The sequence below is a fragment of the Acanthopagrus latus genome, chromosome 6 (genome assembly GCF_904848185.1).
Source record: "Acanthopagrus latus isolate v.2019 chromosome 6, fAcaLat1.1, whole genome shotgun sequence".
Lineage (NCBI taxonomy): Eukaryota > Metazoa > Chordata > Actinopteri > Spariformes > Sparidae > Acanthopagrus > Acanthopagrus latus.
This window is the reverse complement of record NC_051044.1, coordinates 28,154,055-28,180,597: the sequence shown is the minus strand read 5'-3', so window position 1 is coordinate 28,180,597 and position 26,543 is coordinate 28,154,055. Positions and strand designations below refer to the sequence as shown.

General features: G+C 39.5%; 1 protein-coding gene across 2 annotated transcripts in view; it reads right to left on the bottom strand.

The window, feature by feature from the left end:
* cntn4 (contactin 4) overlaps positions 1-26,543 on the bottom strand; it is a 162,347-nt gene that overhangs the window by 80,907 nt on the left and 54,897 nt on the right. For both annotated transcript variants that reach the window (XM_037102439.1, XM_037102440.1), the window contains exon 5: positions 8,596-8,691. In XM_037102439.1, coding sequence (XP_036958334.1) covers positions 8,596-8,691 — 96 coding nt within the window. The remainder of the gene's footprint in view (positions 1-8,595; positions 8,692-26,543) is intronic.

Below are 26,543 nucleotides of genomic sequence, written 5' to 3'. Positions count from 1 at the left end.
GGGTTTGGGTGCAGCGTGCATCGGGCAGCAGCTTAGGGCGAGGACCCGGGCATCCTGACCCCGGGCTTCACCTGCTGCCACCCCGACCAAGCAGACAATAAACCAACCAACCAACCAACCAACCAACGGACGGACAGCTGATGTTTAACTTGTCATCTCATCTCACTGAGTGGTTTACTGCTATCGTATTGACATGAGATGACATTGAGATGTCACACTCACTATTGCAGCTATTCGACAGTGAGTTTAAGACATTTTTACTGACTGTTAGTAACGTCAGCAATTAAATATTTACTTGTTTCCACAGCTGTATTTGTTCATTAGAGTAATATAACCATGTGTGTTATTTTAATAGTTGCATTGTTTACACCGCCATTTCAAACAGTTCGTTACACTGTGAATTTTTAACTGTCAGGTCAAACGGTTTGAATATAAACTTTTTACATTACAGTTAAATGTTTGTTTATATTTCACAAAAAGACACCAACCCTAGGCCCTATTTACCACCATGAAACAACCTGAATCGAGCCCCTGTGTGTTTTTTTTCCTCTAACTAATTACCCATCTGTATCTTGTGTTGTCTCACCAAATGGCTTGGTTCATATTTTCAACAGTACATATATTGTTAATGTATAGTGTAGACACAGCACACATCCACTAAAACACACACCATATTGTGGGTGCTTCCACATTACGCCGCAGATGTGTGCTGTCCTAGCAGCACTCTAACACACTCCCACGCTTCCATATTCCCTCAAGATGTCTCCTTCCACACCCATATTCCATGCTCTTTCTTCTGTCCGGACACCTCCTTCTGCATGACTGAGTCCGTGCCGCATGCATACATTGGGCAGGACAGCTGTCTGCCATACATAATGTGCCCTCTGAGAGTCGTCCCCCTGCCCCCCCAACCCCCGGCAGGTGGAGACCCACCACAGCATTGGGCATACACCGATGGTCCCATCACTATGGGAAGGTCTGCAGACATATGGTGCTGAATAGAGATGTGCAGAGGTTTTCCTTGGATGTGCCACCCACATGCAGAATTTGATTAAAATGCAATGAGGTCCTTGTGAGGCAGGGAAGGTGGTCTACCAGTCATTATTGTCTTGTTATTGGCTGTCAGGCTGCTGATGCACACTGAGATGCGTCTCTTCTGTGTCACAGTGATGTGAAATATGACTGCAGATGAATGAACACCTGGAAGAATTTTCTAAGTCTAAGCATGCTGAACAGTCCAAGCACTGACTATGTAACATCATGTTTTTTTCATATTTCATATTTTCTCATTCATAGTAAGGTATTCAGGGTTTGGGGCAGTGTTGCTATGCTTTATTACACCTGCTCAAAGCAGCCTGATGCAACATCAAACTGGCCAATATTCCCTCTATTCAAAAAAGCAGGGAAACTGGCTCACCAATAGGTTCTTGTAATGGCAATCAGGAAGGTGTCACCTACACAAACAAAGGTAACAACAGAAACATTTATATTCATTTCCATCAATTCTAAATTGGCAAGACAGGAAAGTCTTCTCTTCAGGTCAAACAGCCCTCGGAATCAAGAAAAATACATTTCATGAATACAAAATTGCATCCCATTATCATCATCTCTTTGAGGCGGCCTGCAGACTTTTATATTTCCTCATATCCAGGGCATATTCTCTATGTCACGGTGTTGTAGCTGGCTTTTTCCTCATTTAGTCATCTTGTTTCAGTGAATTTATGTGAAAACATATACCATTGCATATCTTTTGACAGGCCAAACAGATTTGCAATAAAATAATAACACAACTGAGATTGATGGCTGAGCCGCTTCCCGATTTCTTGCCCAAAGTAAAGCTGGAAGAACATTTTTCTCTGCAGCGCCAGAGCTTATGACTAGTTTCCAATATATCATGACTGTTTCTGATCATAAAACTGGAGAAATCCACTTTCTAATGCACACACATGCATACATCCATGAATTTTGAGAGAAGTTCACGTTTAAGCACACTGAATCAATGTTTTTTGATTTCTAGCACATTACTGTCATAGCTAACCATGTTGTGCATTTTTGAGAACTCCAAAAAACATGAAAATCTACACCAATTAGCCAAATCTAATTGCCCTGCCAGTGAAATGCTGATTGACTTGAGGGCTTTTCTATCTTCTGCCGAACAAATGGACTGTAACTGTGACCAAAACTGCAACGCAGACCACTGAAGTCAAAATGCAGTGACATTAGTTGTAATAGATTACTCTATTACAAAAAACCAGGTCACATAGTTTAAGTTTAATATTTTCAAAGTCATTACCTTAAAAAGTTGGACACTGTGGTCTTTAGCAAACGCTACTCAAACAGGAGGATACATTGCATTTATTAGTGACTAGTGCCAGTAGTTAATCAATACGCATTTGGTGCTTTACTGGGTATTTTGAGCAAATGAACTACAGTGTTCAATTTAAGGAGGGAACATAATACGCAGTGCAACAGTGTTGCAAATGCTAAGAAAAAGAAAAAAAAAAAGCAAACCAACCTGCTGGTCTTTAAAGGGTTTTCAAAAAGTCAAAGAAGCATCTGTACTGTGCTCCTGACTTTCATAAAATTTGCAATTCAAAACAATAAGTTAATGCAAATAAATAAATCAAACACTGAGTGCTTCACAGTGAGCAATCACCAGGTATAATTCAGTTTATTGACAAATTATCATTCAATACATATCATGCTACTCATTTCCTTCCCAGACCAATTACGTTTAAATCAATTCAAAATACAAATCAATCTTCAGCTTGCTGACTAATGACAGAACCTTCTCTTAAGCACACATCCATATCAACATTTCAGTCCCATTGATTTCAGCATGATGTCGAAGAAACAAGTCTCAATTGCCAGATTACCGGCGTTCTTCCTGCAACAAGCTGAGGCGAGTGCCATTTAAGGTGTAACAAAGGCAACATACATTGGGTCAACAAAGATAACCAGTAGTGGCACAACATTTAGGCCAGTTTGACTAGTCTGATGATGCGACCAGCAGCATGTGTGTGTGTGTGTGTGTGTGTGTGTGTGTGTGTGTGTGTGTGTGTGTGTGTGTGTGTGTGTGACATTCATCAGAGCATGCTCTGCATATGTCTAAGTGTGTGAACAGCTCCAACATCTCCAACACAGTCCAACACTGGACTCATTGATTCTGCATAGTGTCAGCTAAGGGAAATGAGTTGGTCTGTCAATCACTATAAAAGGAAGATGGAACAAAAGTGCAATTGAAACAGACTTTGCAAATAAATCAGGAATAATCAATGTATGTGACTTGCAGGTCACTCACACTGGAATTCCACTGGTTGAATGTACGTTGCTGAATGGCTGTGCTATGGTTTGCTCCGTGCTCTGTCATCAGTCATCGGTCATCAGCTGCATTTTGAGTGCAGCACAGTGCAGCACTGCAAGTTAGCCAGAGTTGCAAGTTCCCACGATAACTGAAGAATTATGCGCAACCACAGTTATATACACTGTGTTATAAGCACAGCAACAAACAGAAAAAAATGTTGGTGTTTCCATCCTAACCGGATGTTATGCTGTTGTTTCGGTGTCTTTGCTGAATTTGGCCGATCATGATTGTCCGTCATTTGACCTTTTTTTGGGGATCATTTCATGTCACCTGATAATTGCCTATTTCTCTCCAATGGTAATTAATTAGGGTTCCTACACATTTTCATTTCAAAATTCCAAATTCCCAGTTGTATAAATAATAATACATTAATGTTTCCCATATTTTTAAGTCCCTTTTATAAATAAGGATTGTAAATGGGTTGAAAATAGCGACATAATTTTCATGGGGTCTGTTCAGCCCAGTTGTCCACTGACATATGAAGCTATTAAAGTCTCCCTCCACAGAGAAGATCAGTTTACATTTCTGATAACAACATTGCTGCATAACTGAAACAGTGTTCAGATATGCTAATTTTTATTTCAAAGATACTGGGGGATTTTCTTTCTTGTCATCTGTGTCTTCGGTATGGATTAAAGGCATTTGGTGGATAGTGGGTTCAATTGCACACCACACTTCTTACCTTGCTTTAAATGACTTGTAGCTCTGGAACTTGCCTTCTCAGGCAGTGGGAAATGCCTGCTCCAAACACCAAACTCTGCTTGAATGATCAATTGATTTCTAACATTCTGAATTTTAGATTAAGAGCACAAATACTCCTCCATAATTTATTTTTCTTTTTTCCATGGCCTTGCTCTTCTTATTATCTGCGCAATATTAGCCGAAATTTGATCCACCTGAGCTTCTTACAACATCCGGAAATCAATATGGCATTACTGTATCACTGTATTAATACTCCAACTCTACCATCAGGTTTAAGGTTTAGATCTTTTGCCCTTGGAGAAAGAAATTATGCTGAGCCTTGCTGCAGTGCTTCTTCAATTGCTGTGCATGTTTAACCTTACTCATGAACACAAGTTAAAAATAATTGCAATGTAACCGTTGTTCACCGCAAGCCTTCTAGAAACAGATGACAACTTACATGTAAATGTTGTAGTCCATAAGTAACATTACATGCATTCTTAACATTTCCTTAATTCTCAATAAAAACTATGAATTATATGTTTGCGTTTTTATTTTGGCTTTTTATTAGAATATTTTCACATATAGTGAAACAAAAACTACAAAAAAACCCCAAAAAAACAAAAAACAACTTTGACGTAACAAAACAAAAACAACTCACTAACTAATTTCTTTTGATGTGGGAGGAAACTGGAGCCGGAAACTGGAGCCGGAACCGGAGTAATTTTGCAAAGCACACTGAAAGACCCCAGGACCTTGTGAGGTAACAGTACCTACCAATGAGCAACCATGCTACCCTGCTCAATGTCAAAGATTTACTATATGTCCAGATAGCATTAGTTGTTTTGATAGAAAAAAGTAAGTCCACAAATGTCACTCAGTGGCTATGTGGCATTGTGAGTAAGGTAGGCTCCACTTTGGCTGTCCAAGCCGCAGTGTGTCTGGGCTCATTAGGTGGAGTGGACATTACCCACCAGCACCTCTCCTGCTGTAATCCATATCATCCACCAGGTGAGAAACTGTGATGACGGGGTGTTTTGGGGCTTTCTCGGGTGTGATTCTCCTGCGAAAATTCATGGCTTAGATATGCCACAATATCTTCATACTCATGAGCTTCTCTTTACTGTTTCTTGCGTTTAGCAGATACCTTTGTTCAATTCATACACTAATGGTGGTGGCTGCCATGCAAGGTGCCAACTAGCACATCAGGAGCAGTATCTTGCCCAAGGACACTTCGACATTAAGACCAGGGGAATCAAACCAGCGACCTTTTGATTAGAAGACGCTGGCTCTACCCCTGAGCCGCACAGCCCTGTTGCCATCTTGTTTTCCTCTTCTCCAGCCTGAACTGCTGGACCTCTCCTCCTTCCAGAAATATGGCAAGGTGTGTATTCCAGCACACAGCAAGTGGTCAGCTGGCTGACTCAGCAGATCCACTGTAGTGAATATACAAGTAAACAGTTTCCAGGGAAGAGGTGCAATGTGTCCACCTCTTCTCTATCATCAGGTCCAAAAGGATTCTGTCCAGCATCTCAAGGACCACGCAGGACAGGCAGGACAGGCTGTTGATCCTGAAACTTAACATGGATCTTACTACATTGTTTTTCTCTGGGTCAAGAGCCTGAACTGCTTCTAGCATTTCCACCTTCCTCTGAATGATGTGTTCTTCACAGCATGGATCTTTACTGCTGCCATTTGAGGCACTTGGCAACTTTGCCAAAACATCCCTCTCCATTAAAGTCCATTAGCAGGTAACAGGTTGAGTGGGTACGTGTGTCCATCATGGCTTCTGTACTTGAAATGGGGCAGACGGCATCTCCATGTTCTTTACCTTTAAATTACCTTTAAGTTGAAGTTGCAATTTTCAGCACCAACAGCCTTCGCAGAATGTGTGGAGTAGCTCCGTAAATCTTGATATGGTGTCTCATTCTCTCTGGTGTGTAAATGGATAGATGTCATGGTGTGTACTGGTGTATTTACGGTGATTTTGGTGAATTTTCAGGCTTATTATATTCTCATTTAATGTCTTGGTTGAAAGCAGGGAGGCAAATATGCTTCAACAAAGCAAAATCTTAACCACTACACTTCAGGGAGTTGAGACAAAACGAGCCAGCGTAAACCAAAGGCACACAAAACACTCTGCGTTAAACTGCATCTGCTTAATGCAAGAGGAACCTTGATATGAGCCAAGCGACAAGTTAGTTTATCCAACTGAATGGCATGGTGATAGTGGCTTCTGTTATAGCGGAGAAACACAACTCACCAAAATGGACTTGTAATTGACAGCTTGTATTGGCTCTGTATATTAGTGGGGAGACAAGTGTCTTCAGGGGGCTTTTCATGTGCCGAAAGATGCCTGACATGCTGGAATTATTTCCCAATTGGTCTTAGGCGCCAAACCTTAATTGTATTACTGCCGCATAAATTGGCAGATATGAAAAGAGTCAGCGGAGCAACTGTTCACAGTACAAACGTATACAGGCGTATCGGGAGAATTCATCGCAAATAAATCTAAAACATTCAGATCGCCACAGAGCCTGCCAAGCTTCCACCAGGTAAAATCCCCATCAGGATATAAGCTCTAAACAATTACAGTCAATTCAAGACAGCAGCATTTTATACCACAGCAGACCAGTGCAAGAATCAGTGATATCTGTTAGGTGGCTGTCAGTTGGGTGACTGTAATCCAAGCAGCTGCTGCATTTAGCGGCTCCAGTAAGTGAAGTGAAGAAGCTAGGAAAGGACACATCTGCTGCAATTAGACAGAAAATATGAGGAACTTTGCCAGAAACCTAAGTTTAAACTCTAAATAAATTTAGCTTCATACCAGCCACATGGCGCGCCCGATTCATGCCACATGTTCCTTGATTATCTGTGTGTGTAGCAGCTGAAGGAAAAAATAGTGGGCCTGTTTGCAGAGAACTACCTTTGCAGAGGTATAAACAAAAAGTTTTGACATTTCTGAGAAATACTTTTTCGACTTTCTTGCAGCGAGTTAAGTCAAAAAATGACACCACTCTCATATCTGTTTGCTTAAAGTGGAACTCTCGCCAAAAAGCAACCTAGGCTTTATTTGTGAACGTATATGAGTCAGACCTTTGTGTAAAAGCATAAGTACAATGAAAGAGGCACTTTTAAGATTTATTGTAGTTTTGTTTTCGGGCAAGCTCATTTTCAATTGAGTGCTGGGGCACTCATACGCTAGCATCAAAATCGCTATTTCTTAAAACACTAAGACGACTCAACGCAGCATGAAACTTTGTTCATAGTATCACCAGGGTCTCTACACATGAACGCGAGCATTGAGAACATTGTTTGTGTACACAGAGTTTACTAAAAAGAAGGTTTCTGAACAACTCATGTGGGCATGGCAGACAAAAAAGTGTCGATCCCCAAGTGCGACCTAACAGGAAGGCTTGAGGAGCGATTGTGATGCTAGCGTACGAGTGCACCCCATTGAAAATAAGCTTGCCTGAAAAAGAAACTACGGTAAATCCTAAAAGAGCCACTTTCGTCACAATTATGCTTTTACACGAATGTTTGACTCATAAGGGTAGGTTGTTTTTGGTGAGAGTTTCTGGAGCATGGACGAGGTTAGCTTAGTTTAGCCTATAGACTCAAAGCTCAAAGACAGTAAAATGAAAAAATAAAAAACTGTCAATCCAGATTAGACGTATATCTTTCCTGCGACCTTTTCATGCCTGCATACTCCATTTCATCTTGAAATTTGTCTCATTGCAGAAGCCGAAGATGCTCCAACATCCATTTCAATTTGACTTCAATTAAGCCTCTAAAATTACTTACTAGGGTTTAGGCTCTAAAACTACTTGGTGTAGTTATGGCATTAAAATACTTGGTTCAGTTAAGGTACTAAAACTACTGGGTTAGATTTGTGAAAGCAGTTCCGAACATACATATATTATGTATATTAGCTTAGTTACATTATGTATGTGGTGAAATAACACACCGCTATGTTTTACTTTCACACTTGACACCAACACCGGTGCTCACCCTAAGGCCAAGTCAATCCTTGCTTCAGCTGAGTATTTTGTACATAGATGTTAATACTGATCTTCTCATCTGACTCATCAAGCAAAAAAAACGAGGTAACATTTTATTTGCTCCTCATCATTCTAATGCATCCAGGACACTGTTTGCCTTCAGACGGAGAACAGACGATAATAACATGGGATTGAGGTGGAGAAATAAAGCCCTAATCAAAACAGACTCAGCTGTAAGCACCCGACAGCACGGCTGTCACAATTCTCATGGCCTAACCACGACTGATCGCACCCGAGCATCACAGAAATCACTTTGAAATCATTCAGTCCCCCATAGTGGCAGATGGAGTAAGGTGTTGATTACCGAGCCAAAGGTGTCATTGAAACAGCTGGATCCTCAACAGCACCAGTCCAAACCAAACACTAAGAGCTTCAAACTGCAAATCCCATCTGAACACATTTTAAAAAATTCAGATCTCACTCTGTTTTCTGCTTTTCAGTCAGCCAGCCCCTAAGACATAATAAAAAAATGAGAATGGATTACTTTACCTCCAGAATGTGGTGGTGGGCCGCACAGCAGAACCACTCCTTGACCTTCCCGCACCGACACAGAGCTTCTTCTGTGCGTCTTGAAGTTTTCCAAGTCTGAAAATGACAAAAAAGGGCAGTTAAGTAAAACGTCCCCACAAGTCAGAGGCGGTTGCATCTGATCCTTGAACACATGAAAGCCCGGCAATGAACAAATGACTGTTTTTCTCACTGCGTTGTTTTGCTTGCTTCCTACTCTTATTCAAGGTCACAGCCTATGGAGCCTAAAGCAGAGTGCAGCAGGCGGAGAGACGCTCACAACAGGTTGGCACTTTATTATAGAGCTCACACAGATAAACACACCGCACACTCACTCAGCACCAGACCATCCCTGCCCTATATTTCTAAAGCCTGACCCTGACAAATACAGTTCTTGTAAACTCCAAGGGGCCAAAGTTCAACCCCCACACTGTTTGTGTGAGACGGCAGTGCAGAGCCCTCATAAACAAATTATACACGGCAACTACATCCTGTCTATCTATTCTACTGTAAGGAACATTTTGAAGAGTGAAAATTCTTTGGGTGGTAAACAGCCTTTGGCTTCGCCTCAGGCCAAATCACCCCCTGTCTGCGTCTGTGTATTTTGTGGATATCCAAGACTCACTGTGATGCTGCCACAAGTATCAAAACGGAGTGAATTAAAGGATCCCAATGGGAACTTTTGCATGAAAAAGAAAGCAATGACTGCTTAACTATTTTAAAAGTTGAGAATTTGATGAAAAAAAAAGGGCCGCTGGGTAGAATGAATAAATGCTAAGAAGCTGAAGCCCCCAACATGTCTTCTCAAGGGTTGGATCTCAAAATTAGCAAATTCCAAAAAACAAAAGTATACAAGACTAGAAAATGTTGTATGTTGTTTGGTAACATGCATTTATTTGGTTTGGCTGTGATGTTATTTATTAAATGTAATGATATTAAAGAGGCGTTAGAAGGATGCTTTATTGTGAATATCAATACAGATGAAGAATACAGAGAAATATACATTTTTCATTTTTTACATTGGGACGTTTACTATGTTTTTTAGTGGGTGAATAAGTAAAAGAAACCATCTGAGTTTTTGTTTTTGTTGTTGTTGTTGTTGTTGAATTTGATGATATGCATTTTCTTCCCTCTCTACTACCAAAAACATTTTTAGAGCATCAGAAGACCTTGTTTCCTCCTTGTTACAACTACAGTGGGCCATGTCTCCTTGGTGCAAGAAACAACTCACTTTGAATCTGGAGGGATATGAAAGCTGAGTAAAAAAGCAGTTAAGCAGTTTAAACTGACCTGCCCTTTTAAAATTGACTGGAAACATTTTGATACATCTATATCTATCTATCTATCTATCTATCTATCTATCTATCTATCTATCTATCTATCTATCTATCTATCTATCTATCTATCTATATATATATATATATATATATATATATATATATATATATATATCAAAAAGATGAAGATGATAAAGATGATAAGCATAAATAAAACATCAGGATATTATGATACAACTTGCTGAAAAGCGTCTCTGGAGAATCTCAAATCTGCTTACTTAAAATGTCCACAAAAGATTCAAAAAGAAATTCCCTTCATGTGGAGCCTTGGACCAAAAATAAATATGCGTTTCCATCCATCCAGTTCTTGCTGCAAGTAGTGCATCAACAGCTTTATTCTCTAATCAGATGCTGTAAATCACTGCAGAAGAAGAGGGCGCAAAAAGAGCAATTAAAAAAGATCCAGCAAAACCTAAACGAACAAAATGTGTGAAATGTGCTGGAAAAATACATTTTCTAGTTGTTTTATGTATCAGTGTGAGGGGCGTCCACACAGATTGGATGCTTTCATGTGCTGCAGTTTCTCCCCTATTCAACCGAAGCTCACATGCTTAATTCTTTTATAATTGTGTGCACTTTGTTACATTTAGTTTTTACTGACTGACAAATTTTCCACACCAGTCAAATGTCTAATTTTTTTCTGTAGCAAAAGACCACACCATAAAACTAGACCAAGTCCTAAACAAGACCAGGGTGTATCAACACAGAGACTAAATTAAGAATGTGAGGGGTTGAGACCAAATCAGACAAAGACCAAGGCTGGGTGACACTCAGTGAATACCCAGACCAGTGTGAGTCCCACAGTGCACGACACACTTACCATGAAATATGAACCATGCGAGCCACAAACAGCATTACCATAGTAAACACCCACAGATGTGTGTGTTTATGTAAGTGTACCATGAGAACCACCTCATAAAATAATCAAAAGGCATTGCTTTGGTGAATTTTGTATGTGGGAATTTAAAACAAACACTGAGGAGCTGCATTCATCTTAACCGATTCAACCCAACACTCTCTTTCCACGTTTTACCAAACCTATGTGACACAATTCAATTCCTGTGCAAGCATCAGGCTCCCTGTGTAGACAAGAATCACCCAATACAAGCCGTCATGTAGTACGGAATGTAAAAACCACATTATTCAGAACAGCGATACACCTGCAGTTGTTGTCATGCATGTGTGTGTGTTCTAATTTTGGTAAAACTCTCTATGAAGCCCATGTCTATTATGTATTATAACACATTATGCACATTATAATTCACCATTATACACCTATATAAGTATAAGCAATTGTAAATATTTATAATGCATTAAGAACATGCTTATAATTATAGTCAGCAATAACAATTATTCTGAATGCTCTATAGCAATAATCATACTTCATGAATAATTTTATCATGACTTATGAGGTCAAGTATCAATACTTCATAATTACTCTTTCACTACTTTGCCCAGGATCATAATCTATTAAAATTGTCATAGTTGTACATTTTATTTTTTAGTATAGCGAATTATCTTTTGTAATGCATTATAATGTGATTCCAAGTTACAGTGGCCATTTGTTGCTTTAAGTAAACTAATGTAAAGCCTGTGTTATAGACTGATGTAGTTCATCAGTTGCTGGTTACAAGAAAGCATAAGTGGTCATGGTTACTTTAAGGACAGTGAAAAAAGTGCTTTTTTTTTTTTTTTTTTTTTTTTTTTTTAAACAAGCACTAACATACATGATACTACTGTTTATAATGCAATATAACCACTAGTGAGATTATGAGTTACGATTGAATAATTATGAATATCCATGAGTGCATTTAACATATGTTCATATTGCAGTATAATACATCATAGACATGGGCTTCATAGTGTTGCCAGACTTTTTTTTTTAATTCTCATATTCCTGGTGTTTCTTTTTAAGCGCAAATTGAAATTGTGCATAAACAAAGGCAAACTGTAACCCTGTTTTTAAAAGCCATATTCAGTGAGGCATGTTAAATGTAACAGAAGACAAACTGTTTTACCTGCAACACAACTGCATTATGGAAGAGACGCAGCTGAGAGGTTGAGAAAACGAAAAGAATCAGGACTGCCCTGCACCCTGCTTTAATTGTATATTCCAGATAATGAATGGAAGTCCTGCATGAGCTAAACGCACTATGAGAAGAAAAAAAAAAAGGGTTGAAATCAATAGTGACACACACACCCACTAATATGAGCCAAACAACAATCTGCAGCCCTGCTGCTAAGCAGAGAGGGTTGCTGTGGCGGGTCACACATGAGGGATTTTAATAGCTCCGCTGGTAATCAGGTTACCTTTCATTCATCACGCCCACAGCCACTGAACATTACAAAGCTGTTCCTGGTATGGTTTTAACAACAAAAGTACTGTTGAAGTTGAGTCATTGTCCTTTGACAATTGGTAGAAACAAACGCGGGTCATAACCGCTTCCAAGGATCCGCTGCGCTAATGAAGTACATCCTGGTGGAGCTCAGTAAATGTGATTCACGCATCACATTGAGACTCAGCGTCTGCGCTGATGTCTTGGGTGGGAGTGTGAAAAATACTTTTCTAATGAAACTGATATGAGAACAGCTGTTTGACATTTCAAAGAAATAGGAAAACATGAGTCAATTACCACAACATGTATTTATGGCAAATTTGGTCCCACGCTATCTAATTACATAGCTTTAAAGAGTCAAAACAATCAATTCTTCTTATTTGTCATGTTCCATTTACACTTCTCTGTATTTAGATTTGTTCATTTGGTACACGTGCTTTGAGGCTCGAGTGCATTCGTAAACGTGCGTTGGAGGTGACAGACTGAATATATGAAGAACATGATACAGGGTCTCAAATGTATCTGTACATATTATTTAAACTAGATTAATTGACCTCAATTAACCTTGCTCTTTTTTTTATATGCAGCATGTTCTCAAGTCAGCGCAAGCAGCGGTGCAGACCTGAGCGCTCTCCTTTGCGAACCCGCTCGTTGCAAAATTGCAACCAATCCACTCTGAAATGAGATCACTGATTAGTTCAGCTCCAAGTGATGTAAATGTAAAATTATTGGGCTCACTGATTTATGAAGAGGACTATAAGGTCAGTTAATATATGTCCTATTGGCTGCAGGACAAGTCAATTAAGAAGCAGCCTTTAATTATTTCTTTGAACATAAATCTTTTCTCCACCCATGAGCCCTGTTTAACTAATAGCTATTTGAGACTCTTAAGCTCTATTAAGAAAGAGCTTCTAATATTTTTCCAAAGATTAACACCAGATTTGGCACAGTAAGGTCAATTTGATTCGTCTACCTCATGGGGGTGAGAACTGTTTGCAGAAACTCTTGTCTAAGCTGCATGAAGACATTTAAATGCGTCACTTTCAAAACAGATAATTCACTGTAATATTACACAGCGTTGTTTTTTATAACAGTTTTGGTAGTTTTGCAGGAGAGGAGGAGATAGTGATAGCAATCACTAATGCATAATTTTTTTGCCTTTTCATGGCCTTAACTGACAGGACAGGCGAAGTGTGACAGGAAACAGAATGAGATGGCGAATGAATTTTGGATGCTGTTTCCATTTATTGATCAAGGTTCATTTATATGCAGCTGTACTATAAATAAAAAGCTGTAGACATTTCACACTACAGAAGAATGTAGTTTTATTTTAAGTTGGAGTGGAGTGTGAAAGATGAGTCAAGAAGCCTCACAGCCTTAGAAAAAGAAGTTGCGCCGTAATCTGACGGTATGGCAACCGGATCGCCAGAATAAATGCTGCAACTTTACATTTCTATTGGTTACATTTTTTAAATTTATGCTGTGGTTTTGTCACCACAAACACTGGCTGGAATTTGCTGGGCGCCTCACTGTTGTCGTGCTTACAAATGTAACCCCACCACGATCCCCTCCACATCGTGTTATGACTGTATGTCATACAAATGTGATGTGAACATGATATTACACATATTTTAGAAATACCAACATGGTACAAAGCCTATGCATGTACAAATGTAAACTTATCAGTGTTTTAGAGAAACTTAAACGGCCAACATTTACTGTATATTTTGCCAGACTGCAGCAGGGTGAGGCAAAGATAAGCAGTCTACTAAATTGTCCAAAATAGCTTCCAGTTATAGATTTATTGTGATATTTTTATTTATTGTGGGGGGAAAAAAAAAAAAAAAACTGCTGCAAGACTTTGCTATTGTTTTCCTCTGTGTGCCTCTGGGATGTTTGCACCTCAGCTCAGTCAGCTACAGGAGCTGAGGAAAGCATCTTGGACAGCACAAATACCTTTCGCAGCGTGTACACTCAGAGGACACCATGGATTACTTCACATTTAAAAGCAAGTTGTCCGAGCACACTCATATGAGAAAGTGCAACAAAAAGCGAGGATCACGCTGGCCGGGTGGCGGTGCGACCCCTCTCCCCAGGAAGCTGACTGTAACTGGTAGTGTTTGTGCTCCAGTTGGCCACCGGCTGCAACAGAGAGTTGAGTCACAGTGCGGCGGAGGGTTTCATCAAGGAGTGTTTGTGTTTGTGTCGAGGGAGCGCAGGTGTGTGACAACAAATTCAAACTTGAAGAGATAAACTGCGAGACGGTGAGAAAGCCACCGCCTGCTGAGGAAGTAGTCTGGTGTGGCAGAATACTGTTGCTAAAACCAACACAGGGTTTGTGAGCAGGTGAGTGGATAGACGCCAACGTCACTGAGTTCTCAAGGTTCTCAAATCCAGTTTAATTTCTGTCAAACCATTAATTAACAAAGATCTGACCAAAAAAAAAAAAAAAAAAAAAAAAGGGCTAGCTGATTTTTTGTTTGTTTTTTTGCTAAAATAATTTCACCAAGATGATGACATAGAAAACTCACGGCTTTTCAGTAACATTGACAGTCACCTGGTGGGCTAAATAACAATCAATATATATTCTTGAATTTGGTGATATCACCTGTTTTTCTCTCCAAAATCTGTCCAATGTATTTTGTGTTTCATCTGGCTGTTTAAAGCAGAATCTTGATAGAAAGTGAGAAAGCTCACTTGTTGGTTCATTGCTCCTGCCTCGAGCTGATTTATACGCCTCTATACCAAACAGGTCCTTCACAACAGTTTGACAGGAAGGCAAAGAACAATGCTTGGGGTTCCCAGCCTGACGGACAGGAATACTGCAATTATGACATAGTTGAAACATACATGGCTATTTCCATTTTTTTGCTACCTGACATGAAATACTAATGATCCTACTACTACTACTGAATACTACTGATACGATGTCTTGACACAAACTGTAATCTATATTGAGTGTATATACCCAATAATTGGGGTGCTGTGGTTCTGAAGGTTGAGCCAGAGATCCACTGTTAAATCCCCAGAGCCTCATGCCTATATGTTACAGTGACACTTAAAAAAATGTATTCAGTAAAATAAAACTTGTGAAGTGTTACTGTGTGTGCAGTTGCATGGTTACAGACTACTGTATAATTCTTTATTTTAAGACTGTAATCCTTTCTGTGATCCAATTACATATATATATTTTTTTGTAACATTACCGGAATACATTAACTTTTTTTTGTATCCTGATTGACTTATCCCATTAAATTTCCTCCTTTACTTACAGAGTTACTAATCTCCCTAGTTACTACCTATCATTACTTACTGAGACACAATTAGCAGAGGCTGAATAATAAAATAAAGCACTTGGTTTATCAAAGATTAAATGTAGTGTTTTTCTTTTTCTTGTGTGGCTAGTCCAATATGTCTTTGGGGTAGGTTTATAAAAAATTGTACACATGACCTCAGTATTTTTAGATGGCACGGATATTTTAAAGGAGATGCTGTGAGGTTTTTATCAACAAAGGAGGAGAAAAAATAATATTTCTTCTAGACAGATTTTTTTTCTGTCATCTCTCTTCTTTTCCTCGTCTAACACTGGACAGTTTCACGTGTTCAAGCCGATCAAAATTACTTAGAAACAGGAAAAGTGAGAGTGGAGGAACAGTCACTGTTTTTAAACTGCTCATAGATTACGTACATCCTGTGATAAGGTGTTGCAAGCTGACATTACTTTGTTCTTAGGGGTCATGAAACCATTAGGATGTGTATTGCTGTCTTATTGGCTAATTCAAAGTCATATTTTGAACATTCTGTAAAAGTGAAGTCATTTTTATGACCCCCTGGTATGCTGTGATAAACCATCAGGGCTACAAAGTGCTGTGCACAGGTTTACAAAGCTCCATAATTCACCATTTAAAGGCTCCAATGTGCCATGATACCTTTTCTATATCTACTGCACTAGGTGATTCATCTTGTAAGAGGTCTGTTTCTTGTGTCTGGTATCTCAAGTGTGAATTATTTACACACCTTCAGAGTGGAGAAAAGAAGTGCAGGATTCAACTGCTCATAACATGTTAATCCACTCATTGATTTATGTACTTGTTTGTCTCTGCTCCTTACTGCGAAAACAACATGCCACACCAGAATAATTGCGTGTCTGAGAGCAGTCCATAGATTGGATGACAAATTTGCTGTCCACAGTCATTTTCAGTCCGCAAATCACTGTCCTTCCAAATCATATTTTCTGGGCTGCGAGACGGTGGATCAACAGTGGCAGGTGGTGACCAACTCGTAAAAGTGCCGAAAAAGGAATGACAGGGCAAAGATGTTTGAAGATCTCGAATTTAGGATGCTTTCTCGGAGGTTTATGGCATGTGCAGAATTCAATCTGGCCTCCGTGCTTAAATTAGGCGATTTATTTTTATAGCTTGTCATATTTTACACATTGCTACTTTTAAGGAACGCTAGCTGTCTGGTTATCTTTTAACTGTCAATCAGAGGTGATTAATGCTGCAGCAAGGCTAATTGACTTCCCTGTTGTCAGTTGGCCTCATCTCTGGTTGGCGTTGCTCATCAGAGATCAGTGATGAGAGCTTGTAAGAGCGGAAATATCTGCTCTGGTTTTCCTTCACCTCTGCGCCTTCAGTCATATGAATCATTTTGGCTGTGCATCAGTTGTTTTTCCAACTCTTGGATGAGCAACAAAAAAAAAAGCCACAAATAGGAAGTCGTTTCTAAAGCAAACATAGCTTGAATCGCCAGACAAAGTACTCCTTTTTGAGTCTTGTCAGAACAATCTGGCCACTCCAAAATGGCGACTGAAGCTTTTCATGAGTAGCCCCACCACTTACTTTCATCTGAAGGCGCGATAGAAGGTTAGATAAAAGCACCCAAGCCTCCCCAAAATATGAGCCTATAGAACAAAGTGGACAAGAGCAAGAGACATCTGAGGTACTGAATTTATTCCCCCCCCTCCAAAAAAAGTCTTTTTGGCATTATTTTGGCTGAGATCAAAGCTGTTGTGATTTGTGAAGTGGCGATGTCTACATCTCTAAAGCCACTGATAGTCCCTGGCCACATCCACATACGTGGCCTCGCCCGTGCTGAAAGCATGCTGCAATAGCAGTAAAATCTAGCGCCCGCAACACCTCCCCCTCCATCTACTCCCAATGGCAGAAAAAGAGCAAAAGAAGCATTGTTGTGAACAGGGTGGCCAAAAAAAAAAAAAAAAAAAAAAAATTCACAACATGATGCAGCCCTTGCGTTCAGATACATCGAGAGGTGATGGCGGTTGAGCAAAGACATGCTTTTCAGAGCGCACGCAGCTGTGCACATGTTCGCTTTGAATTCAAAAGAAGGCATGAAAGCGCACGGTTTGCCTGCACTGTCACTTCAAATAACACACCCATTATATCTGTCACGTAAATGAATGGCAGTGAACGTAACTCCCCTCAATTTTTCATTCAGAAATCATCAAATTGTACTTTTTTCCACACCGAGCTCGCAGAAAAGCTCCGGTGTAATTTTGAAAGGGAAAGTGGCTAACAATGATTAATCGCTTCAGAACAACTAAATGTGATGTCCCATCTTGATCCATTAGCATAAATTAGCTCAAACCTGGGCTGGCATTACAAACAATGATCCAGATTAGGCTGATGATCACATCCCAGACATATGAGCTTTCCAAATGCCAACACAACTTATCATACTTCAACGAGCCCGTCCAAGCGTGACCATGAGATTCATTACAACCTGCGACTCCTTGAGGATGCTCTTTGTCTTCGAGTGGATGATGTGTGCGCCTGTGTGTGTGTGTGTGTGTGTGTGTGTGTGTGTGTGTGTGTGTGTGTGTGTGTGTGTGTGTGTGTGTTTGTGTGTGTGTGTGTGTGTGTCACAGCTATCTGTGTACAGTTTGGTAGAGAATATAATCACACCTGAATATATGAAGGTCATCAACAAAAATGTTATTACTCTTTTAGAGAGGAGCTCATTCACTTTTATGTTCATGGTGCTCCTGAATTGTATCTCAGATTTGGGTTCCCCTCACTGGAATATATGGAGTGGACTATTAGAAACACCTGTTAGTCGTAAAAGCAATGCAGTTCAACAGCAGCATTATCTGCGGCCTCCAAAATGACTGTAAAGTTAAATCAACATGTCTCTTAAATAGTCTCAACAGAAATTGAATATTATAACCTTTATGAAAAGAAGGGTTATTGCAGGTCTACTGTATTGACTCCATTAGTTTTAGCTAGGTGTACATAACAACTTGGCCACTGTAATTGCTGCTGCCCTTTAACTTGTCTTATTTTAGAAGGCACCTGATTCATTTCAGATTAGAAAACATTTTGAGCCAGTTAATGCGACAAACAGCAAACTACTGTGAATTCAAGAAATGAACCTTAAAATATAACAAACAATTCACACACAGAAGTGATTTCAATAAAAGTGGTAAGCAGCTGACCATCGATGTTTGATTCTAACTCCAGAGATGTTAAGTGCATTTTGTTGAACTTGAACAATATAAAGAAACGACCGTCCTCACAAGAATACTACTACTACTACTCATAATAATAATAATAATAATAATAATAATAATAATAATAATAATAATAATAATAATAATAATAATAATAATCCCTGCAAATTTATCTAAGCACAGCCAATCTAAATGGCACATTGGTCATTTTTGCTGTGTAATAGACCACAAGCAAATGAGAAACCAGACACAAACAAACCATTTAGGTTAGCTGAATCAACCAAATCTAAACCAAACTACATTTGAAGTTGGTTCAAAATACTATTCAGATTTCTACGGATGCATCTCAGTCTGAACGCACAGACCACTCATGTTAGCTTTCAAAGTGTGTTTTGTGTCATCCGCAGCGCGACTCATAACAATGTCCAGAGTCACGGAAGTGCATGAGATTAGAATCCCTGCTGCTACCAGCACAGCAGTATAGAGGACAACACAGAGAACAACTGTCAGTGGATTGTCACACTGATGTAAAGACTCTGCTGCGCTTAATGTCTGGAAAGCGAGATGATGGATCTCTATTTCTCATGCATTCATGCTGGAAAGCAAAATCATCAGTGTACGTTGTTGTTGTTGTTGGGTCACAGAGGAAATAGACAGCTTGACCTAAACTTAGCATTTAGTCTGAGATGTCGCTGCTGGGTAGACCTGGTTTATCAAAGACCTTAGCAAGGCAACACAATACATGAAACAGGCCAGGCCCATATGGCTAAAAAGTCTGTCATGATAGTGAAGTTTAACATTGGCCAATGTGGACAATTATTGATCATTTTTAAGGACAATTTTAACCTCACATATATTATAATGAATATATGTTGAATGGAAAATATTCATTCAACACAACATCTTTCAAATTGACAATTTTCTCTCTGTCCGTCAGTGCTCATTTTCTTTCCCCAGTGGGCTGTGCTTGTGTTTTAATGGTGTTTGTAAGAGTCTGCCAGTTCGCTCTACCAAACAAGCCTGGATACACTCATGCAGCAACCAGGACAGAGGTGTAACGGATCAGAGTGTTTGCCCTAACCGCTGTGGCTCATAGGCAACTTTATCACACCAGAAGAAAATAAGACGTCACTTAGGTAACAGTGATCCTGTCTGTAGGGCTATCACATCAGGAACACTGTCTGTGTGACATCTGATGTTCATGGACCAACAACATACTTTGCACTTTAATCTGAGGGACTTTTTGCTTTCAGTGGCTGCAGTACTTTCTGTCAGTAGTAATGTTTAAAAAAAAAAAGTATATTCGTTGTCTTTTGGACAACTTCTGAGCCCTCTTCACACAATCTCAGACAGTCCACGAAGTTCGTAACTATTTGTGCATCTCCAATGTTAACCGGTTCTGTAGATTAACAGTAAATCCTTCGTTATGCAACCATAAAGCAGGTCCTTGAAAGTGATATTTGGGAATGTACTGCAGATAAAAAAAAAAAAAAAGTAAAAGCCAGTGTACACCCATTAGCTATTTACACCTCATTAACTAAGTCAATATACTCACTCCACATTATCACAACAGCTGAGAGGAGTCGAGAGGATTTATTTGCATTTAAATGAGGTATTCATGTTCGCCCCCCCAAGGCTTTAAAGCCTAGTCTGATGACATCAGGAAGTCGCACTCCTATATGCTTGGCAAAATATGAGCTTGTCTGACACTCATGAGACTCTATAAGTGACTGGATATACATGTACACTCCCATGCAAAACAAGGCAAGCTCCATTACCAAGAATGTTTCAGACCTCCTCGTAACCTATGGAGCTGAACCTTCTTGACTCCGCGGTCATAAAAAGGCTTGTGGAAAATCCAGCACTGAACAAGCTTGTCACTGCATTCAAAGCAAGGCCCTCTCCGTGCCACCCGCGTGAGAGGCCCACGTTGTAATTCCGATAATGAATATACAGCCTGTTCATCAGTTTGAATTATGGCTGTACATCTTTTACATAATCACTGATATAGAATCAATAGACATACTAATCAAGGGCAGTGAGTATTGAGTGGGAGCGCCCACTGCCCATCAGTTATCCTTGCCTCGGGGGGTAGACAGCCACAACCCTTTGCGAGGAGCAGCATCATCCATCAAAAGTTTGTGACACGGAGGGGGATGCTGAAGGATTTGGAGTACCGCCAATTTCAAAGGATAACCTTGAAGGCGTCGCGGAGCATGTAGACTAACAAGTGTTAACCAAGGAATATCATTTTGCAGAAGAGCAGAGTTTCACTGTACAGCATGTTTACTCTTGTCTCCAGAATATATTACATGTTCAGGAAGCAGAGCAAAAGAGAAACTCTGACTGAGGAGTTTCAGTTGTTTTTAGCAGTGTCTTAAGTATAAAAGCATAATGAAGCGGAGGGTATTATTATATTAAAAAGAAAACAGCAAGCAGAATCTTTTGGGATTACAATTGCATTATTACATGCAAGTCTACACTGAAATGGTACCATTATCATGCTGAAATGATGCATTGTGACATCAAAAACTGATAATGTATTTTAGAAAGATTACCCTCTAGGAACAAGATTAAGACACCACTGATGCTTATTTAATTAAACATTAGGCAGAAATCCATCACAATCACAGCTAAATGACTAAATTAGAAGTCAGAGCATGTTCACTGAGCTCTCCTGAAACCAGGAAGTTCTTCTCCCAATGACTCACTATCAGGATTTCATTATCCATTTTAAGACCCAGTTTTAAATTAAATATAATTTCTTGTGATTAACAAGAAGTTTATTTCAGTTAAGAATCGCTTATCCCCAGCAATGTGTGAAGTACATGTTCAAACACTTTTTAACTTCAAGCACTTAGTGGATTTTTGCCTGAAGAAATATTCACTATTCCGAGGGATCACAATATTTTTTTTTTTTTTCACGCAGCCTTTCCATACAGATAATAACTTATTAATGCAACAAATGGCATCCGAGCTTGGCAGATTCCAATTAAATTCTGAATGCATTCAATAATGATGGAGGTACATTTGCTAGACCTCTCAGACTGTAAATGTTTGAGCTCATTCCTTTCACGTAAAAATTACAGATAGATATCTAGAAGCCTCAATTTATACATGATGTGCTCAATTGACTAATAATATAACAAACAGAAACTGTCTGTAAACATTTAGAATCGAGTCACAATGTAGTGTATTTCAGACTACATTGTGAGTAGTTTAGAATTTATTCTGATCATGGTCATCTTTAGACTGGAGGACCATTTATTTACGTTTTAACTTGATTAAAAAAAATCACATATTTGAAACCTTAAAAAGATGTTTGGTCTTTTTCCGCTGTGACAGCTAAAGCACAGAGTTTTCTATTTACACATTTACAGTTTAGCAGAAGGAGCTTTATTAGGATTTCTGTAGAGTTGGGGGGTTTCTGTCTCCTCACCCACAGGGCCGACAACTCTATATGGGTTTTTATCTACCATCAAGACCCTCAACATTACACACACTAATTTTTGTTCGAATTAAAACATTGATTAGTTGAGCTTTATTTGCAGCCAGCATGACAAAGCTTTGTTTTTCATATCCCAAATGGATTTAATCTGAATGATACTAAATCTTGTGTTTCGCTGTAAGTGAGTGATGTATTACCTCAAATGTCAACGTCTATATAGGCTGCCTCAAAACGGCTGTTGTAATGCTACACCACCAGGGTCTGACAAAAGACAATGTCAATGTAATCGCTTAATTTAATGAGGAACTATATCAATCAATATCACTATACTGTACCAGTTGTACAAAATCTCCTACAATCCTGACCACATCTGACCCTGTGTTGGTCCTTACCCCCAAGGACAGAACTGCATACTGAAATGTGCTCCTCGTCAGCACGAGGAAGAGGGAATTGTTCTCATGAAGCTCTAGAAAAGGAACTGTCAGGATGAGCCCGACTCATACTGGAGGAACAGAATAGCTGGCAGAGTCAGTGCCCAACACTGTGCAGTGACACAGAAGAAAGTGTGTAGAAGAAAGATATTTTACTTCTGGTTAAACGTAATGTTCATATTTGGACCAGAGTTCTCATATTAGCTGCAATGCGGAATATTGGTTAATAAAAATCTTTAAAATGTACTCTATATTCAGTTGGTGCAGCATCTATCTCGTAGCATATCTCCAACAATGTCTATCATTTATAACACATACGGCCATACTGACTTTGAACCACACGGCTTTGTTCAGAAACACATACACAGAACGCTGATGCCATACAGTTTGCAGGATCACATTTATTCCTGGGTCAGGCTACAAATCTACTCAGGTCTTGCTTGTCTTGGCCATTCCAGAGGAAAAACATTTGCTTTGTGGTCAGGAAGCTGATCGTAGAGGGTGACAGGAGAAAGGCGTATCACATGAAAAATAAAGATTGTTGCCTGCCTGCCTCTATTATTAAAGAATGATTCGACACACCACTGGGACCGCTCACAATGAATGACAAAATTGGGGGTCTGTCATTGCTCTTTACAACTGTTGTTATAGCAAGCAGGAAACTGTTTAAATATACTCTTTGTCTGTACTTTAAGCTCTTAAAATGATCCAAGCATACAGTAGGCTAAAGCAGCCTAAGCTTCTGCTGGTTAGCAGCATCATTAAGAATATAATCACTATTTTCGCTCATTTCGCTTATCACAATTGTTTCGAATTGTTGTTTTTCTCAACAGTATTTTCAAGCAGAAAGGAAAGAAATTACATGGCAAAAAAAAGCAGCATCGTGTTTTGGAACAAAGTACATTTTTCTGAGCTTTTCTTGCACCTTGAATCAAGTTACTGACCGATCGTGCTGCTCTAATCGGACACTACATCACACCTCAAGACAATGGCGGACCTGTTGACTGTTTATGTATGTCTTCACCCTGTATTATGTGAAAAAAAAGGTACTACATTGTTAAGACAGTGACAAATATGGCTTGAGATGGGTAACGTCCTTGCGCAGACGGACAAATCTGTCTGTGCTTACTTCAAATCCACCAGACTCTTTGATAAGAACAATAATTTGCAAAATGCTGCTTCCTCGATCGGTTAGTGTGTTTGTCCCTCCCATGGGACCGGACTTGGCCCTGGGACAGGCAGCTGAGATGAGCCCAGTGAATGCAGCCTCTCTCTACCTGTCAGTGAACTGGTCAGAGCTGTCAGTGCTGAGTTTATCTCATTTTGTGTTGTTTATTCCTACTGTCTTGTCCCCAGTGTGACAAGGAAACGGTTTTCTTTACGACGAGTGATACCTAATTTTTTCTGACTGTCAACAAATTCCTTGAAAATACAAACCAGGAGTGTGTTGGTCCGCCACTAAAAACTTTCCACCCTTCTGTTTGTGGCTCTCAGCCAACATAGCCGGCTCCTAATGAAGACTGAAGATCATGAGTAAATAGTTCTGTGGGACTATGCTCAGACGTGGATTACAAACATTTGTTGCTCTAATGGATATTTAAAGCACAGGGACATTTAAGCGGGACTGACTCAAAATGAATCAATAGTTAATCGATAGTATCACACATTTCACAGTCCCACCCCTTCATGCTTTGATCAAGTTTCTTCAACGCTCTACCTTATCTTATTTATACACACTCACAGCTGATCCCTCAATGCATTATGCGTAATCCCATTTCAACAGGAAACACGTGAATTACAGGAAGTAAGACACACTGATGCCAGTGCAAAATTAGATCAAAGATTTGATGATCTTTAAATATCGTGACTTTTGACCTTTCAGGTGTAGCAGATTCGCATTTTTTATAGTTCAAAATGATTGCTCCCATTTTTGCTCTGACAGCTGTAATTACCACCAGGCTTATTAGAGGTGTGAGTAGGCTCAAAGTCTGTCTGGTGTCAAAATTACAGTCAAATTATGCGTAAAACTAATTACCAAGGAAAGGTCATGGTCTTTGCTGGAGGGAAATGGAATAGGTGCTGAAACACCACTTGCACCTAGAGTACGTGAGGCGTGTATTTGACTGTTAGTCCACGTTACTGCGGCAGAATATCTCTGCCCGCCTCCCTGCAGGAGAAAAATTCCAGTATTTTAGTTGCCTTAAATTTTTTTTTTTTTTTTTTTTTTTTTATAAAGAATTACATGACACTCTCCAGTAATACCAGTTGACCTTTAAATTATTCACTTGAACCTTCACCGTTCAGTCATGCTGTGGAGTTAATTAAGCTATACCAAGAGTCATAAAGAAGACAGATGACACTCGGTCAAACATGCACACTCTGACTCTGTGACAACAACTGAAGGCTGGTAAGGTCAGAGCCCAACAATTGATGGAACTGTCATCCTATCATGGTGGGAATCCACTAGCAGAATCAGATTGCAGATTGACTTCTCGCTGGTCCAGGGGACCAAACAAATGGGCCCGAGACATATCGGTGGCCTTGTCCCCGCACGCTAAACCTCAGAATCTAATCTGAGCAAGCAATCACTCACTTGCTGTTAATGTCATCATTTATGCCCGACCGATAACTGGCCCTTACAGTGGGCAATTATTGACTTCCCGTTGCTATAGGAACATGAAGTCCAGAGGCTGTCAGTTAGCCTCATCAACATCTGTCAAGTGATCTATCATTATGACGGTCGGAAATCGGTGAAAATGAGTCGCTGAAGAAACATTAATCTGCAAAAGTATAGTGCTGACTGTGCACCTTGGAATGTTGTCTTTCTTTAGTTTGGTGTTACTTTTTTGCAGTGGTTTCAAAATAATGTCTGGTGCGTTTCCATACACCATGGTTTAACTAGGCAGCATGCTCAACTAGTACACAACTAAAACTAACCCTTAGATAAATACAAACTGAAATTTAAAGATACAATTTTGAGATATTTGTTCTTACCTTGAATTTGCCCGTTTTATGTTATTTTATGCCTCCACAGCTCAACATTTCAGAGAGAGATTCTGATTTTGACTGCACTCCATTTAGTTGACAGTAATAGGTACATATTAGATGTATTCATTATTATTCATTATTAAAGCTGTACTGTTATAAATTACTCTCAGAAGGAAATTAATATTGCCTTCATTCAGAACAGCCACAACTATGAAGCTAATGTGATAAAGTAATGTCATTAATATGGGCTATACTGCTTAATGAATATTTTCTACTTTACGTGTTCAAGTACATTTTTCTGTGAATACTTCTGTACTTCTGCTTGAAGCAGGCCTATTGCCACTGCAGCACTGGCATATGACTGTCATATAAAGTTCACAGGGTGAACATTTTATTCATCTTGCAGACACAGAGCAACATAAGTATTCATTTGTATTCTTGTTTCTGGCCATCTGAATTTAACTACAATATTAACTCCATTTTAGCTTTGTTTTCGGTCCCTACCAACATGTGCAGAGAACATCTGGCTCTTTTATTCATTTGATGCTGTGCAGGAGTCTACGGTGGGCTTTTAGAGCCATTTCTGTGAGAACTGCTGCCTGTGCGGCAGACAATGATGCTATGAGAGTGGTGCGATTCAAATAAAATACACTTTTAAACACTGACTGTTTAACATTAGAAATAAGCACTCATAGCAGTTCTATTATTTACCATAAAACAAGCGTTGCTTTAAGTTTCACTTCACGCAGACTTTTTCGTCGGATTGTTTGATCTGCTGTGATGACTTTGAGTAATCTCTAGACAGCACCCACGGGGAGTTAACAGTCCCCCAGAGAGAAGTGTCTCTTTTCAGTTCCATATCTTTATCCGAACTCGACGCCACTAAAGTTTGCCCAGAGAGAGACAGACGAAAAAAAACAA